The 13,381-nt window shown below is 53.9% G+C and overlaps 1 protein-coding gene across 1 annotated transcript in view; it reads left to right on the top strand.

Moving 5' to 3' along the window:
- The first annotated feature begins 8,321 nt into the window (after positions 1-8,321).
- The window catches only part of RUNX3 (RUNX family transcription factor 3), a 63,097-nt gene continuing 58,037 nt past the window's right edge, over positions 8,322-13,381 (top strand). Inside the window, exon 1 of the mRNA XM_053576121.1 lies at positions 8,322-8,828. Coding sequence (XP_053432096.1) covers positions 8,771-8,828 — 58 coding nt within the window. The 5' untranslated portion in view covers positions 8,322-8,770. The remainder of the gene's footprint in view (positions 8,829-13,381) is intronic.

Genomic DNA, 13,381 nt, shown 5'->3' with positions numbered 1-13,381 from the left:
GAAGTCTAAGAAATACGGGGGGGGAAAAAAGAATTAAAAATTAACTAATTAGCTAATTAATTAATACTGAAAGAAACAATTAAAAGGAGTTGAAAATGATTTTTCTCTGGGAGTAGAAAGGAGAGCCTTAGAGAAATACTTGGCTCTTTACCACGAGAGCCAATATAACTTTGAGGAGAAAATAAAAGCCAAAATAAAAGTGAAAAGATAAAGCAGGTTTCTCTGGTTGAAGTGGTGGGGAGGTCAGAGTCTCTCTTCCCCAGCTCAGCCTGGCCCAATCCTTGGCGCCTCCCATCTGCCTCCCAGGGTTCCAGCGGACACTACTGAAAAGCCAGGGTCCCATAGGCTGAAGCGTGGGTATAGGGGACTCTCAGGCTCTGGGCCAAGAAGTGAGGGAGTGATTGACTACCCCACGGACTGCACAATGTGTCACTTCCCTGATGGCAGGGCAACTGGGAAAGGCCCAGGAAGGGTACCCATGAAGGTGCTTGTGAAGGCACAAATTCTTACCTGGCAGAGCTGGACTGGCTTTAGGAAACAAATGCCCTGAATTGACAGCTCCCATGAGGACAGATTGGCCTAAGGATGTTCTCTGGCCCTGAGTGAGCTTTGCCCAGGGGAAAGCAGGAGTTGTTGGAGAGTTATCATTCCTAGAACAATCCTGCACTGATGATTTGGTGGATACGTAACCCAGCTCCCTCCCACAGCAGCCGGAGGGGGCAGTTCAGCACTAGGTTCTACACAGCCCCTCCCAGAGGTCCCAGTGGGGCTGAGCTCCACGTGCCCAGAGCAGTAAGCCACCACCTCCTGCCCCCTGCGTGGGCCACTTTCCCTCCCCTGTATCACTCACCCCTCTCCCGCACCTCTGCTTTCTGGGACCACATTCTAAATAAGCTACTTAGAGTCAGGATCTGCCTTTGAAGGACTCCAAACTAAGATGATGACTTCCATTCCTTCTTTTACAGAAAAGGAAAAAGAAGCAGACAGGGTAAAGAACTTGTCTGGCTGCACACAGCCAATCACTTGCAGAGCCAGACCTCATGGAAAGGGCCCTGCACCTAGAACCAGGTGACATAGGATGTTGGCCTTAGCTGTGTGGCCTAGGGCAAGTTCCTGCCCCTCTCTGAGCCTGGTTCCTCCAAGTGTCAGGCTCAGCCTGAAATCTCCCTGGCCAAGGCTCCCTCCTCGCCCCAGGCAGCCCCCTTTCCTACAGGGCCGCCTCTGATGTACAGATGCTCTAAGCGTCCTAACTGAATGTCGGGAAAATGCACACAGAGATGGGGAAAGCCACAGTCCTGGATGGTCGCTAATTCTCTCATTTCCTTGAGGGCTGCTGAAATTCCTGGGATGCTAGGTCAATGGCATACAAAATGCCCCACCATTTCCCAACCACATAATGACACCCCCCCTTCCTTTTGCCTGGGTCAGCAAATTTGCTGGCCGGCACACCCCTGCAAAGAAGGCCATTATCACAGAAAGAGAGAGAAAGAGGGAGATAGAGAGAGGGAGATAAAACCACTAAGAACAAATTATTTTTTTAAATTACACCAATCCTGGCTTTTCCTGGGACTCAGCCCCCCTCAAGCAAAGCAGCAAGGGTGGGGAGCAAGGCAGAAGATGGGGGCTGAGGCATTTGCTTCTCGGGAAGGCTTTGGGAATTTCAGCAGACTTAGCTCCAATTTGGAGTCCAGAACTTCCCAGCTATGTGACCTCAGGAAAGTCCATTTTTTTCTCTGAGCCTCAGTTTCCTCCCCAGTAAAATGGAGTGAGGAGGATAATAGTATCCACCAGCAAACACACACACACACACCCTCACAGGCACACACATGTCATTTGTTAGGAGAACTAACTGAGGTCATAGGTACCATGCCCTGGAAGCCCAGAGGTCACAGTGAGCCTGGAGGGCCCTGGGCCAGACAGACGTGGTCTAGATCCTGACTTCCCATTTGTCACGTAGGTTATTTTGAGCACATTCCTCAGCTTCTCTGGGCCTCTGTTTCCTCTGCTGTAAGTGGGACTAAATGGTAATAATATAGACTGGGGTCAAATCCTGGCTCTGTCCCTTCTGAGTTGAACTTGAGGAGTAGTTGAATCCACTCACTCTCAGCCTCCTTACCTGATTGTTCTAAGTACTGAGTGAAGGTTAGTGGAAGGGTACCTGGCAGCATGCACAGGCTATGTAAATGCTGACCTATGAGCACTGCCGGGGATCATTACCATGAGGAGGGACCGGGGCAGGGGCACGAGGCCTGGCCCCAAACAGATGCCCACTGATGGCACCAGGAAGGAGTGCTGGGCCAGGCCCCAAGGGCGGGGCTCTTGGAGGCCCCCCGCCCTCGCTGCCAGCCCTGTGGCTGGGGTACCTGCCTGTGCTCTTCTGCCCTGGTGGAGTGCCTGCCTCCCAGCCCAGCTTCGAGCTGTGGTCACACAAGGTCCGACCTTAGCAGTTCTAAGTGCCGGCAGAACTCTTTGATTCTAAAAATAGGTTATTCTTCCCCAAGACCCAAAGAAAGATCATTTCATGAGCCAATAGGGGCTGTAGTTTGGGGTTTTCTTTCTTCTTCTGAGGGGCCTGGGACTCCGAGGGAGGGGAGGGTCTTAGGGGCAAGACTTTCCAGGTATCAAGGGGACACAGAGAGGCCTCTGGGCTGACCAGAGTCTCAGGAGGACACACTGCAGCTCAGTGACCTCTCCTGGGACCAGGTTTAGGTAGCTCTTGGCCAGGGTCAGCCAGGGGGCCTAGTGCCCCTCCCAGCAGGGCTTTGGGGGAACCAGGTGGGAGGGCAGGGACCTACCTGCTGGGGGCACAGAAATCCCTCAGTGAGTCAGCCGCATGCCCCCATCCCTTGTTCCCAGGCCATGCTCCTACACACACACACACACACACACACACACACACACACGAGCTCACCTGGCCAAGTGCCACCACGTGCTCTTCCCAGGAGTTCCTCTTCACCCTCATACCAAGGAGAAGACGGGGGCTTTTTCTTTTTCCCATCTTATAGGTAAGAGAGGTGAGGTTCCTACAGTCCCTGCCAACCCCACACCAGCCAGGTGCTGCCATCGCTGGGGTCTGAACCTGCTCAACCAGCCCCAGGCCCCAGCCCCTCGGCCTCCATGGAAAGGACTCTAGGGAGAGGTGGGGGTTCAAGGGGCATCTTGGGGACATGGCTGCATGTGGAGACAAAGACCTGCATCTGAATCCCTCTTACTCATGTCTGAAAACATAGGAAGTGTTTGTGGGAGTGGGGAGTGGGGCCGAAGGTTATTTTTAGCAGGGAGGAGGCTGGGCCATTCCTGGGGAGGCTGGACCATTCCTGGGGACTGAGATGGTCCCAGCCTGGGCCCCTTCCTAGGTGTTGGCTGATCCCCCCTTGGCTGTGTTGTTTCCCCTCCCTGTTCCATCTGCCTTTTTAACAGAGGACCATGGAGCCGTTTCCATCTATGGTAACCCAAATGTGTGCTGATGGTGGGATTTCAGGCAGGAGGGAAGGCAGCAGGTGGAACTCTGGGGTCTCCGGACAGGCAGATGGTGAGGGTGAAGATATTCATGAGATTGTCTTCAATGCCCCTGACCTGTGGTGTGAGAGACCCTGGGGTGGCAGGGAGAGGACCAGCCAACAGCGGCGGGGTGGGGGTACCCTGGAGAAGAGGCTGAGGCAGGAAGGGGGCATAGGGGAGGGGAGGGCTTTGGTTTTGAAGGGGGCACCACGATCAGGTTTCAAAACAAACAGGAAAAAGAGAAGCTGAAGGTGGGGAGGGGAGAAGAAGCCCCAAAAGCAAGTGGAGGGTGGGCTGAGTTTGAGCCCTGTTTCCTCCACCTGCGAACCAGGTGCCTCGGGCAGGTCTCTCGGCCTTTCTGGCGCTCCACTGCCGACTGGCAGTAGGGCCGCACAGCCCCTGGTGTGCGTGGTGCTCTGTCCTGAGAGCCCATCAGGCACTGCAGATGCTGCTACAGCTCTCGGCATGCGCACTGCATGTGGTGAGTCCTCAGCTACTGGTGCCTGGGTGGTGCACAGCCCCAGAGGCCTCATTCTCCAGCCTGGAGGAGGGTCCCATCTGATTGGGGTGGAGGCCTTTTGGTGTTCCCACACTGGCCAGCCCACGGCATGTATCAAATCTCACTCCAGCACCTTCCTTGGGCCCTACTGTACCATGTGCTGGTGGAAGTCAGAATCGAAACTCTGAGACTAGTGCCTGCTTCAAATCCGCTGCCCATCTGGTCCCAGCTGGCTGCACTGATTCCCATGGGCTAAAACGTGGGGTCAATCCCTGGAATAGTCTTTTCCTCCTCTGCACTCGTCCTGCAGGCTATGAGAGGGGCTGTGCTGAGTTTATAAAGTTCATGGACAGGGCCCGCTCCCAACACTCAGGATGGGTGACACAATTCCCCAAGCATAGTAACCTGAGGTTATGGTGAAATCATCAGCTGGGTAAGGACACGGATGTCATCACCATTCACAGCAGGTGCTTTCCTAACTGACTCCAGGTAACTGGCTCATGGAATTCACCTGATTTCTGTGTAACGTGCTGACCAATGCCCTTGGCTAGCAGACCTCTCCCTGGCCACCAGCCACTGAGCCGTCACTTACCAAGCATGAGTCGCGATGTTTCCAGCCCCGTTAGTGCCAGCCGGGCTGGCAGGGTGGCAGAACTTGACTGGCTATTGTGGCAGTCCCAGGCCAGTTTGCCCTCAGCTCCATTCTGCCCCTTCCCCTGTCTGGCTTTGTGACACAGAGGTCTGATCTCACAGGCTGCGTATCCCTGAGTCCCTCAGTCAGCTGGTCCCAGCTACATTTGACCAGTGACAGGCACCTAGAGGAGACTGAAAGCCCGGAGAAAGGGAGGAACCAGGGTATTTCTCCCACTTATTCTTTGTCTCAGGAGACCTCTCCATGGTGGCCAAGTCTCCTCGGTGGCTCCAGCAAAGGCCTGACTGGTCCACTGTGTTCTTGCTTCAGCTAGGGGGCCTGGGAACACCACCTCTCCCTATGTCCCTCTTCCTGAAAGGGTGACAGTGGCTTCATGCTGAGGCTAATCTCAGGATCCTCACTGTCTTTGTTTAATTACTCAGCTCTTCCAGCCCCTGTGTTGCTAATAATCTCTGAACTCCCTGGTTTCCAACACTCAAAGCGGCCCCTGCTTTCTGGTTGGACTCTGACTAGTGGTGATGCAATATTCATGATAGGATGCCCAACAGGAAAACTAAGCCGAATGCTTTGCAAAGACTTGGTGAAGGCAAGCTGCTAAAAAATTAAGTTGAATCAGATATGGGTGGGACATTGTAAAAGACTGGGGGAAAGAGTAAAATCTAGATGATGTTACGTGCTGATTGCTTCATAAGCATCTTTACATTCATGTTCCACATTAAAGAAACCAAAACTGGAAATTGTAGGAGGGGCCTTCTGGCTTGGCTTAAGCCAGAAAAACAAGAGGAAGGCCATTTCATGTACATTGGAAAGTTAAAATAAGGGGTTTAATATACTATTATTTATGATTCTCTTTTTTACAGATACTATCTTTTTTAATGATTTCCTTCTTCAACTAGATTTTTTTATTAACCTGGTTTGATTTTTTCCTCATGGAGAACAAGAGAAAAATTGCCTACAATATGTCAAAAGAATATACAGTCAGATGTGAAAGGAAAGGGAGCCCCTAGGAATTGAGCACCTATAGTATACCAGGCACACTCATGATTATTTTCTCACTTATCCTACTTACAATGTTGGGAGGTAAGTACTACAACTGACCCCATTTCACAAGCAAGGGAACCAAGGCTCAGAAGAATACAGCCTCTGAACAGGCTTCAGGTATGGCTGGTTCCAGCCTCAAGATTCTTTCTGCTTCCCCAGGGAGCTTCTAGGGGGTTGTTGAAAGTCTAGCACATGCTTATGAGGGGGCAAGTGGAGGTTATGAGTCCCTTAAGGCAAGGACCAAGGCTGGTACTTACTTGCTGCCTTGCCCTGGGAACAAATTGAGCTACCCACTGCATCGATGCATCACTGAACTCAACACAACCCTTTGGGTTGCCTCTCATTCCTGGCCTAGACTCAGCTTCCCAGGGAGAGGGAGCCCTACAGGGTGACCAACTTATAGGAGTTTAAGGGGGCCCACTCTGAAGTGTGGGAAAAAAAACAACAACGTGTGTAGAGTGGTGTGGCACATCAGAAACTGGGGTGGTGTCAGAATGGAAACAACTCCCAGGCTGGGAAGCAGGGGCTTGGGTTCCACTGACTCACTGGGTGAGCTTGGATGAGTCTCTGTTTCTTGGGGGCCTCAGTTTCTGCTTCTATATAAGGGGGTCCTTTCCGGTTGTGTCATTCTCTGATCTATTTCACAAGGTGGCTGACTCCCAAACGCACTGCATTTGACCAAAAGACCAAGGCCCCCTCAACAGGTTCCACCTGTGCACTGATCCCCATGTCCCCACCCAGGCCAGGCCACTGATGAGTTTATACTGCAGGCTGCAGGTGGCACGGTCTGTGTACCCTGTGTGAGACTGCAATGGTGGTTCCTTACCTGAGCTTACTCATAACAGAGCCCAAACTGCGTCATGGAGACTCCACCAAGGAAACCAATATTTATGGTGCCCTCAGCCAGTGCCTGTCCCTCCAAGGAAGGTGTTATCCCCATTTTACAGGGAAGGAAACTGAGGCCAAGAGAAAGGAAGTGACTTGCCCCAAGTTCTCACAGCTTTGATTCAGCAGAACTGTAAACCTAATCTGATTCCAGATTCCTGTGGCTTTCACACTAAATCTGCTTCCTCCATGGCTGATTAGAACTCGCGTCCCCCACTCGACCCCCAGCACCAGTCAACTCACCATTCAGGGATGGGAGACAAACCTTCATGAGGTTCCAGATGAGGCACACAGGGCATTTCCAAGGGCATCTTGCTCACAGGTGATCCAGTGTGCCAGGAATAAGTCTCTTTGGGACCTTGGGCAAGCCCCTTCTCACTGTGCTCCCCTTCACACCCTCCTGTGTTGGCCTACAGAGGTCACTGGGAGTCTAAGGCTGGTGCTGGGGCCTGGCCCTAAGCCTGGGTTCCCGAGAGGTGAAGGGGTGGTCTTCAAGCTGCAGAGGGACTTTCTGAAGTCTTGGGACTTAGCTTAAAGTGTGCTGTGGTATCCTGACTGAGGCTGGGCTGGTGAGTCAGAGGCTGAAGTTCTAATGCTATTCCAGAATACCGTGTGACCTTACACAAGCCACCTTGGACCTCAGTGTGCTGGCCTGTGAAATGAGAGAGTAGAGCTTGCCAGGGCAATGGTAAAAGCCATCACCCTCCGTCCCCCATCCCCCGAGCCTGACCCAGCTTCTGGGAACATGAAAGAGTAGGCTGAATGGTCTTCACGTCTTTTCTACTTTTGAGTCCCTCGGAGCCTGAATCCTCTGGGACAAGAAGGATGCAAAGGAGCTGACAAAAGGCACGTCGGGTGGAGGAGCAACATGAGCAAAGGCCTAGAGCGAGCAGGAAAGCTCAGGGGCATCAGAGAACCCTGAGAGCCCTGAGGGACAAGCTCAGGCCGCAGACCCCAAGCTCTGCAGAGGGCCTCTTGACATAGTCCCGGTGAACCACGAGGTTCACATGGAAGGCAACTTTCCCGGGGCGGGCAGGCCGCTGCTGGGCCTGAGAGCTGGTGATGCCGTTTCATGTGTTTCCCATTTGTACTTAGTCCCAACTGCCATAAAATCCCCCAAAGTGCCACCCAGCCACACATGTGGACGCCTCTCCCCAGCTACAATGGTGGTGGACAATAGCAGGGTGTCAGCTACAGCCAGGGGCCAGGCGGTATGGAGAGGAGCCCCCCGCCCACTGGAGGATCGGGGCTCCCAGCCCGCCCAGGCCAACGCTGGCCTTAATTAAGAAGGAGTCTCCCACCCAGGAGCCAAACCACCGCCCCGCCGCGCCCACTCCAACTGCTGCTTTCCGTTCTGTTTCTTGGGCCGCGTGCTGAGGCCAGCTCCACAAATAAAAGCCATCACTTTTTTCTCTCTTTCTCTTTCTTTCTTTTCTCTCTCTCTCTCTCTTTTTTTTTCCAAAAAAGAGAGAGGCAACCACAAGATCTTCTAAGAGGCCGTGACATCATGGCCCAGGTGACCGTGGCCCAGCCAATGGGCCAAGGCCGCGAGCTGGCTGCTTGCATCCTGTGAGCTGAGGTTGGGTTGACACTGTGAAGGCCTGGTCCCTCAACCACAGAACCACAAGGCCAGGCCCTCGGCTGCCTCCAGGGCCCTGTGAGGGAGCTGGTTGGCTCCTGGTCCTCCCACCCCCAGCCGCCCTCGCACCCACCGGAGCCCGGGCTCTGTCGAGGGTAAGCCTCATTCATTCATTCCCTGTGGCTGGTGGGGGCCTCCTCTGCTCTGTCAGCCCAGAGCTCCTCCACCCTGGCTGCCAAAAGCCCCTTCCCGCCATCTAATGATACACTCTGCATACGCTTCTGTTGAAAATTTGTGGCTAGACATTCCTGTGGGACCGGGAATCCAAATTCTTGGGTACAAACAGAAACTTACTTTCCTTGGGGATTTTTTTTTTTTCTCTCTTGCTCACACACACACACTCTCGCGTTCTTTCCTTTTTTCTTTTTCGTAGCAGCAGGGAGAAAAAAGAGACAAAACAAACCAAAAAAACAAACAAAACGCAATACCCCCCCCCTTTTAGTCTCAATAGTAGCTAAGAAAAAAAAAACAAAAAACAAAAACAACAGCCAACCAAGTCAATCCCAACCCAACCCCCTGAAGGGCTGAATTCTCGCCTTCTCCAGCGCGGGGCATGGCATCCAACAGCATCTTCGATTCCTTCCCGACCTACTCGCCGACCTTCATCCGTGGTGAGTAACAGTTGCCCAGGGCCCTGGGCTGGCCCTTGCGGGTGGGGAGCTGTGGCCAGGCCCCGGACCACGTCCCGCCACCAACCACCCTGGCTGCCCTCAAGGGCCTAGACGGGCTGGCCTCTGAAAGCCTGGGGCGGGCAAAGGGTTGGTGGTGTGGAACATTGCTGTGGGACTTTTATCCTCAGCTGGTGGGGACAGCTAGCAGCAGGGGCAATGGACACTGTAAGACCTCCAGACCTCAAAGACCAGACCTCGGAGTGGTGGGAGGTCAAGGTGGGGAGTCTCTGTGATCTCGATGTAGAGAGCCTCACTAATGCGGCTCCTGGGCCCTCCAGCCTTAGCCTCTGCTCTGCCGGAGCTGGGACCCACCACTTGGACTTAGGCAGACATGGGCTGGCCAGCTTCGGAGGACAGCCATGAGTGGCAGGCAGGGGACAAGGCTGTTCCTCAAGATCCAGAGACCTTCCAAGGCTCGTAGCCCCCGTTTACCATGTAATCCTGGGGTAAGGGAAAAGGGAGGGGAGGAAACTTCATGCTTTTGTGGAGAACTTGGGTGGTGCTGAGCTGGACTGAAGCTGGATCTGAATTGGTGTGGGGGGCTGGTCAGGCCTTGGGAAGGTTTGTGGACTTGGCCACAGAGGAGAAGAAAATGTTTCTGGGCACATTTTGCTTCTATTCCTGGCCTGGAGGGACCTAGGATTGTGTCTTTTAGCAAGTATATAGGGTCTGGGATCCCAAACTGGGATCTAACTGGAGCCAGGAACTCACTGGGGCTGGGGAGTCCATTCCTGCCTCTCTCTCTGGCCTTGGGACTGACGTGCCTGGCCTCAGACACCCCCTGCCACCTTTCTCCTCCCTAGCAGGAGCCCAGAAGGGGCTGTGGCACCTGAGGTTGGGTCCCTGAGGTGAGTCCCACAGCCCAGCGGCTTCCTTGCTGAGAGACCTTAGGCAAGTTAATTAACCTCTCTGTGCCCCTCTGGCTGTGGCATTCTGATTGTCTGAGGCTGGGGTTAGGCTGTGTGTGAGGGCAGTGCCTCTGGGTGTGGGGACCAGTTCTGCTCCAGAACAGAGGGGTTGCATGGTATCTAGAACTCCACCTTTGGGGTTGGGGTGCGGCTGCCTTTTCTCAGCCGAGGGGGTCAACAGAGATGTGGGGGTCTGTCTGACTGTCTGCCCTCCTTGCCTGTCTACCTGGCTGCTGCTGGCTAACAGAGTGAGTGGGACTCTGTGCCTGGGTCTGTGGGCCACAGGCTTCTGTGAAGCCTTGTCTAAGAGGAGGGCCTGTTCCTCTTCCTTGATGAGGCCAAGGCTGGCAGTGCAGCTGCAGGTAGGGACTGAGAGGGGGAGAGAAGGGGCCTGCAGTCCCCCAAAGTAGGGGCCTGGGTGTGGCCGGTGGCAAGCAGCAGCCCCAGGCCCCAGAGCTGAGAGCCGAGGGCTCCTTCCTTCAAACTGCTGCCATTACAACGTTGTTCCTTTTGTAGTCCACAGAGCTAATTAAAGGCAGTTCTGTGGCCAGAAAATAAGAGTTTATAAAAACCATTTGCTGGGTCTTTGTAATCTGTATTTCAACATCCATGAGCAAGATGGAGAAATGTAGGGTTTAAAACAAAGGAGTCTTAGGAGACTGGGCTAACGTACTGTCCCGCCTCGGATGGGCTCCTGAGGCCCCCGGCGGCACCAAGGGAGAGGGGAAGAGGAGAGCCACTGACCCTGGCCCAGTATGTGCCCAGAGACAGGAGGCTGCTAGGGAGAGCAAGGACTGGTCGTCAGGGGAGGGTGTAGAAAGTGCCTTGTAGGCTGAAATCCTGGGGAAACCATGGGGTCTGAGGTCTGGGGTCCTAGGACTTTCCCTGTGATTCCATGAAGTAGTTCTGTCCTTACTGTTCGGCCCTCTCTCTCCTGCCCAGTTCCCCCCATGCTTGCCTCAGGGACCTATCTCCCAAATTCTGTCCCTGAGGCTCACAGGGCCCCAGCTGCCAGCTCTGACCCCAAAGAGACTCAAACCTAAGGTCTCCTGCAGGGCTCTTCACCTGTTCTGAGCCTCCTAGTCTCTGCAGCCTGGGGGAAGCCTGCAGAGAAACCAAGTCTAAGGAATACAGTCAGCACACTGAAAACGCAAGCCTGTGAGACGGTGACCTTGTGTCTCTTCATGAACTCAGTGTGATCACCTTCATGCAGCAGTGATGAGCCCACAGTATTTCAGGATAATCCGTAATGACCCTAATGAGACTGAAAAATATCTGTGCTTCCTATTGGTGACAAAATTGCTGTGGAAAAAGATGCTAAACGTCAGAAGTTGACAAAGGGAAAGATGCCATGATTTCCAGCCCAAGTTCACAGACCCCCTGAGGCCTACGCATGTCAGGGCCTCCGGTGTGTTATCTCTTAGAGTCTTCAGCAGAAGGGTAAGGGGCTCACTCTACCCTCCACTGCCTTCGGCCTCCTCTTCCCCCTTTCTGCCTCCTCCAAACACTGTCTGAGCCCAGTCCCTATGCAAGGTGTCAGCACCCCTGGGGAGCTTCCACACACTGGGTTCCCAATTCCCACCTCAGACTGCGGAATCAGAATCTCTTAGGTTTGGGCCTGGGCAAATGTGGTCTTGAAAATCTCCTCAAAGTGATTCTGACATGTATCTCGGACAGGCTTAGGAACTGCTGGCCAGGGAGAGCCCAGTCCTCCACCGTGGGCTGTGCGACTTGGTCTGAGTCACCAGACATCTCTGGGTTACTATTCTCTCATCAGTAAAAGGGCATGAGTGAGCTGGATACGATCGATGCTCCTTGAGATGGCCCAGTCCCCTCTGTCTCCCCCATTGCGACTTGAGCACTGTCACCGAGCTCCTGCTACCTCAGTGTCCCCATAGAGCAGAGGGGAATGGATTCCCTTTCATTTCTACCAGCCAAGACAGGCTGAGAATGAAATGTCTCATCGTGCCCCGCCTTCTAGTAACCTAGAGCCCGCCCAGAGGCCTGCTGAACACCAAACAAGTGTGGCTGCTTGTGTGTGACATTTCACAGCCGCCGCCCACCCTGCTTCTCTTGGTTCCTCTGACTTAAAAGTGCAGAGGTGTTCATTTTGAGCCAAGGGACCCGAACTCCCCTGGATTCATTGTGGAGAGAAGAGGTTTAGGAAGAGGGTGGAGAGACATTTGATTCTGCCCTGCAAGCCGAGGGTTGAGCAGGAGGCAAGAAGAGGGTAATACTTAAACCGAAGAGCCGACACGCTGGTGGTGGGATTCCAGGCTCAGAGAAGGAGGTATAAGAGGACACAGGGGCCTCTGGGGTGCCTCCCAGGTGGATAAATGGGTACTCATTCATCTTGTTTGATGAACGGGGAAGCTGAGAGCTGACAGCTATGACTTGGACATTCTGTGGGACTAAATGCCAGTCCCCTCCTCTCTCCAGGCCAGGACTCCAGGGTGGTCTAGGGAGACAGGTGTGTACAGGGTGGCCTCAGTTTCCCCATCTGACAATTTTCCCCATCTGTCAGTTTCCCCATCCGACAATTTTGGGCAATGGCCTTGAGAATCTCAGGGTGCCCACCCATAGCCCCACTGGGGGCTGGGACCTTCATACTGAATGTGCCCCACGAGGTCCTTCTCTGTACCCCTGGGCACTCTCCTCGTGCGAGTTGCCTCCATAGCACCCCTACATTGTACCCCACTAGCATAAGCTCTCTCCCAAGGGCGGTTGGGTGCCTTCTAGGAAGGAGGAAACAGCCTAAACTACCACATCAGGATTTAAGGGAGCTCTGGGGAGGCAAAAGTTTTCATTTACTAATTCAGTAATTTTACAAGAACTTATTAAGGAGTACTGAGATTCAGTCTCGGGCTCTGGAGCCGAACTCTGCTGCTCCCTGTCACCTGGGGCCAGTGAATGCTTCGCCTCTGTCTCCAGTTTCCTCACCTGTGAGGGAATATGGGTATGCCAATCTGCTATGGAGAGAGGGTGGGCAGAGACCCTGGCACAGAGTAATTGCTCAGTAACTGTTTTCCTTCTAAGTACTCAGAGCCAGGCCTCGTGCTGAGAGCCCACAGAAGACAGGTCGTAATCTCCACCATAACAACTTAGGCTGGCAGGGGAAGGGATGGGCAAAGAGGACATGGCTCTGGAGTTTGGGAAGTGTATATGGGGGGAAGGTGGGGAAGGAACCCAGCCCTGGAGGACTGGCACGCAGCTGGGTCTGTCCCCGAAGGAGTAGTCTAGGCAAAGGCATGGTGGCAGGAGAGGATGAGTTGACTCAGGTGTCCCCGGGATGGCTGGGGACGTGGCGGGTGTGCTGGGAGACGGCTTGGCCACAGGACGGGCCTCAACTGGACAAGGTTCTCCAGTAATGATTGGCATTGGCCACCAGCTCCTCCCCTGAAGACACCCAGGAGAAATGGAAAATGGAGTCTCAGACGTGAAGCAGGCCTGTGTGGAGGCAGGGGGTGGACGATGTGGCCCTGGACAGGTCTGACTGGGATGGTCTGACTCAGAGGTCACTGGACAGGGAGGACCCTGCCCAGACCAGGGAGGTCAGTCAGTATGTCCTTTGCTAAGCTCCGGACA

The sequence above is a fragment of the Nycticebus coucang genome, chromosome 22, assembly GCF_027406575.1.
Source record: "Nycticebus coucang isolate mNycCou1 chromosome 22, mNycCou1.pri, whole genome shotgun sequence".
In the NCBI taxonomy this organism is placed as follows: Eukaryota; Metazoa; Chordata; class Mammalia; order Primates; family Lorisidae; genus Nycticebus; species Nycticebus coucang.
This window is presented reverse-complemented; position numbering and strand designations above follow the sequence as displayed.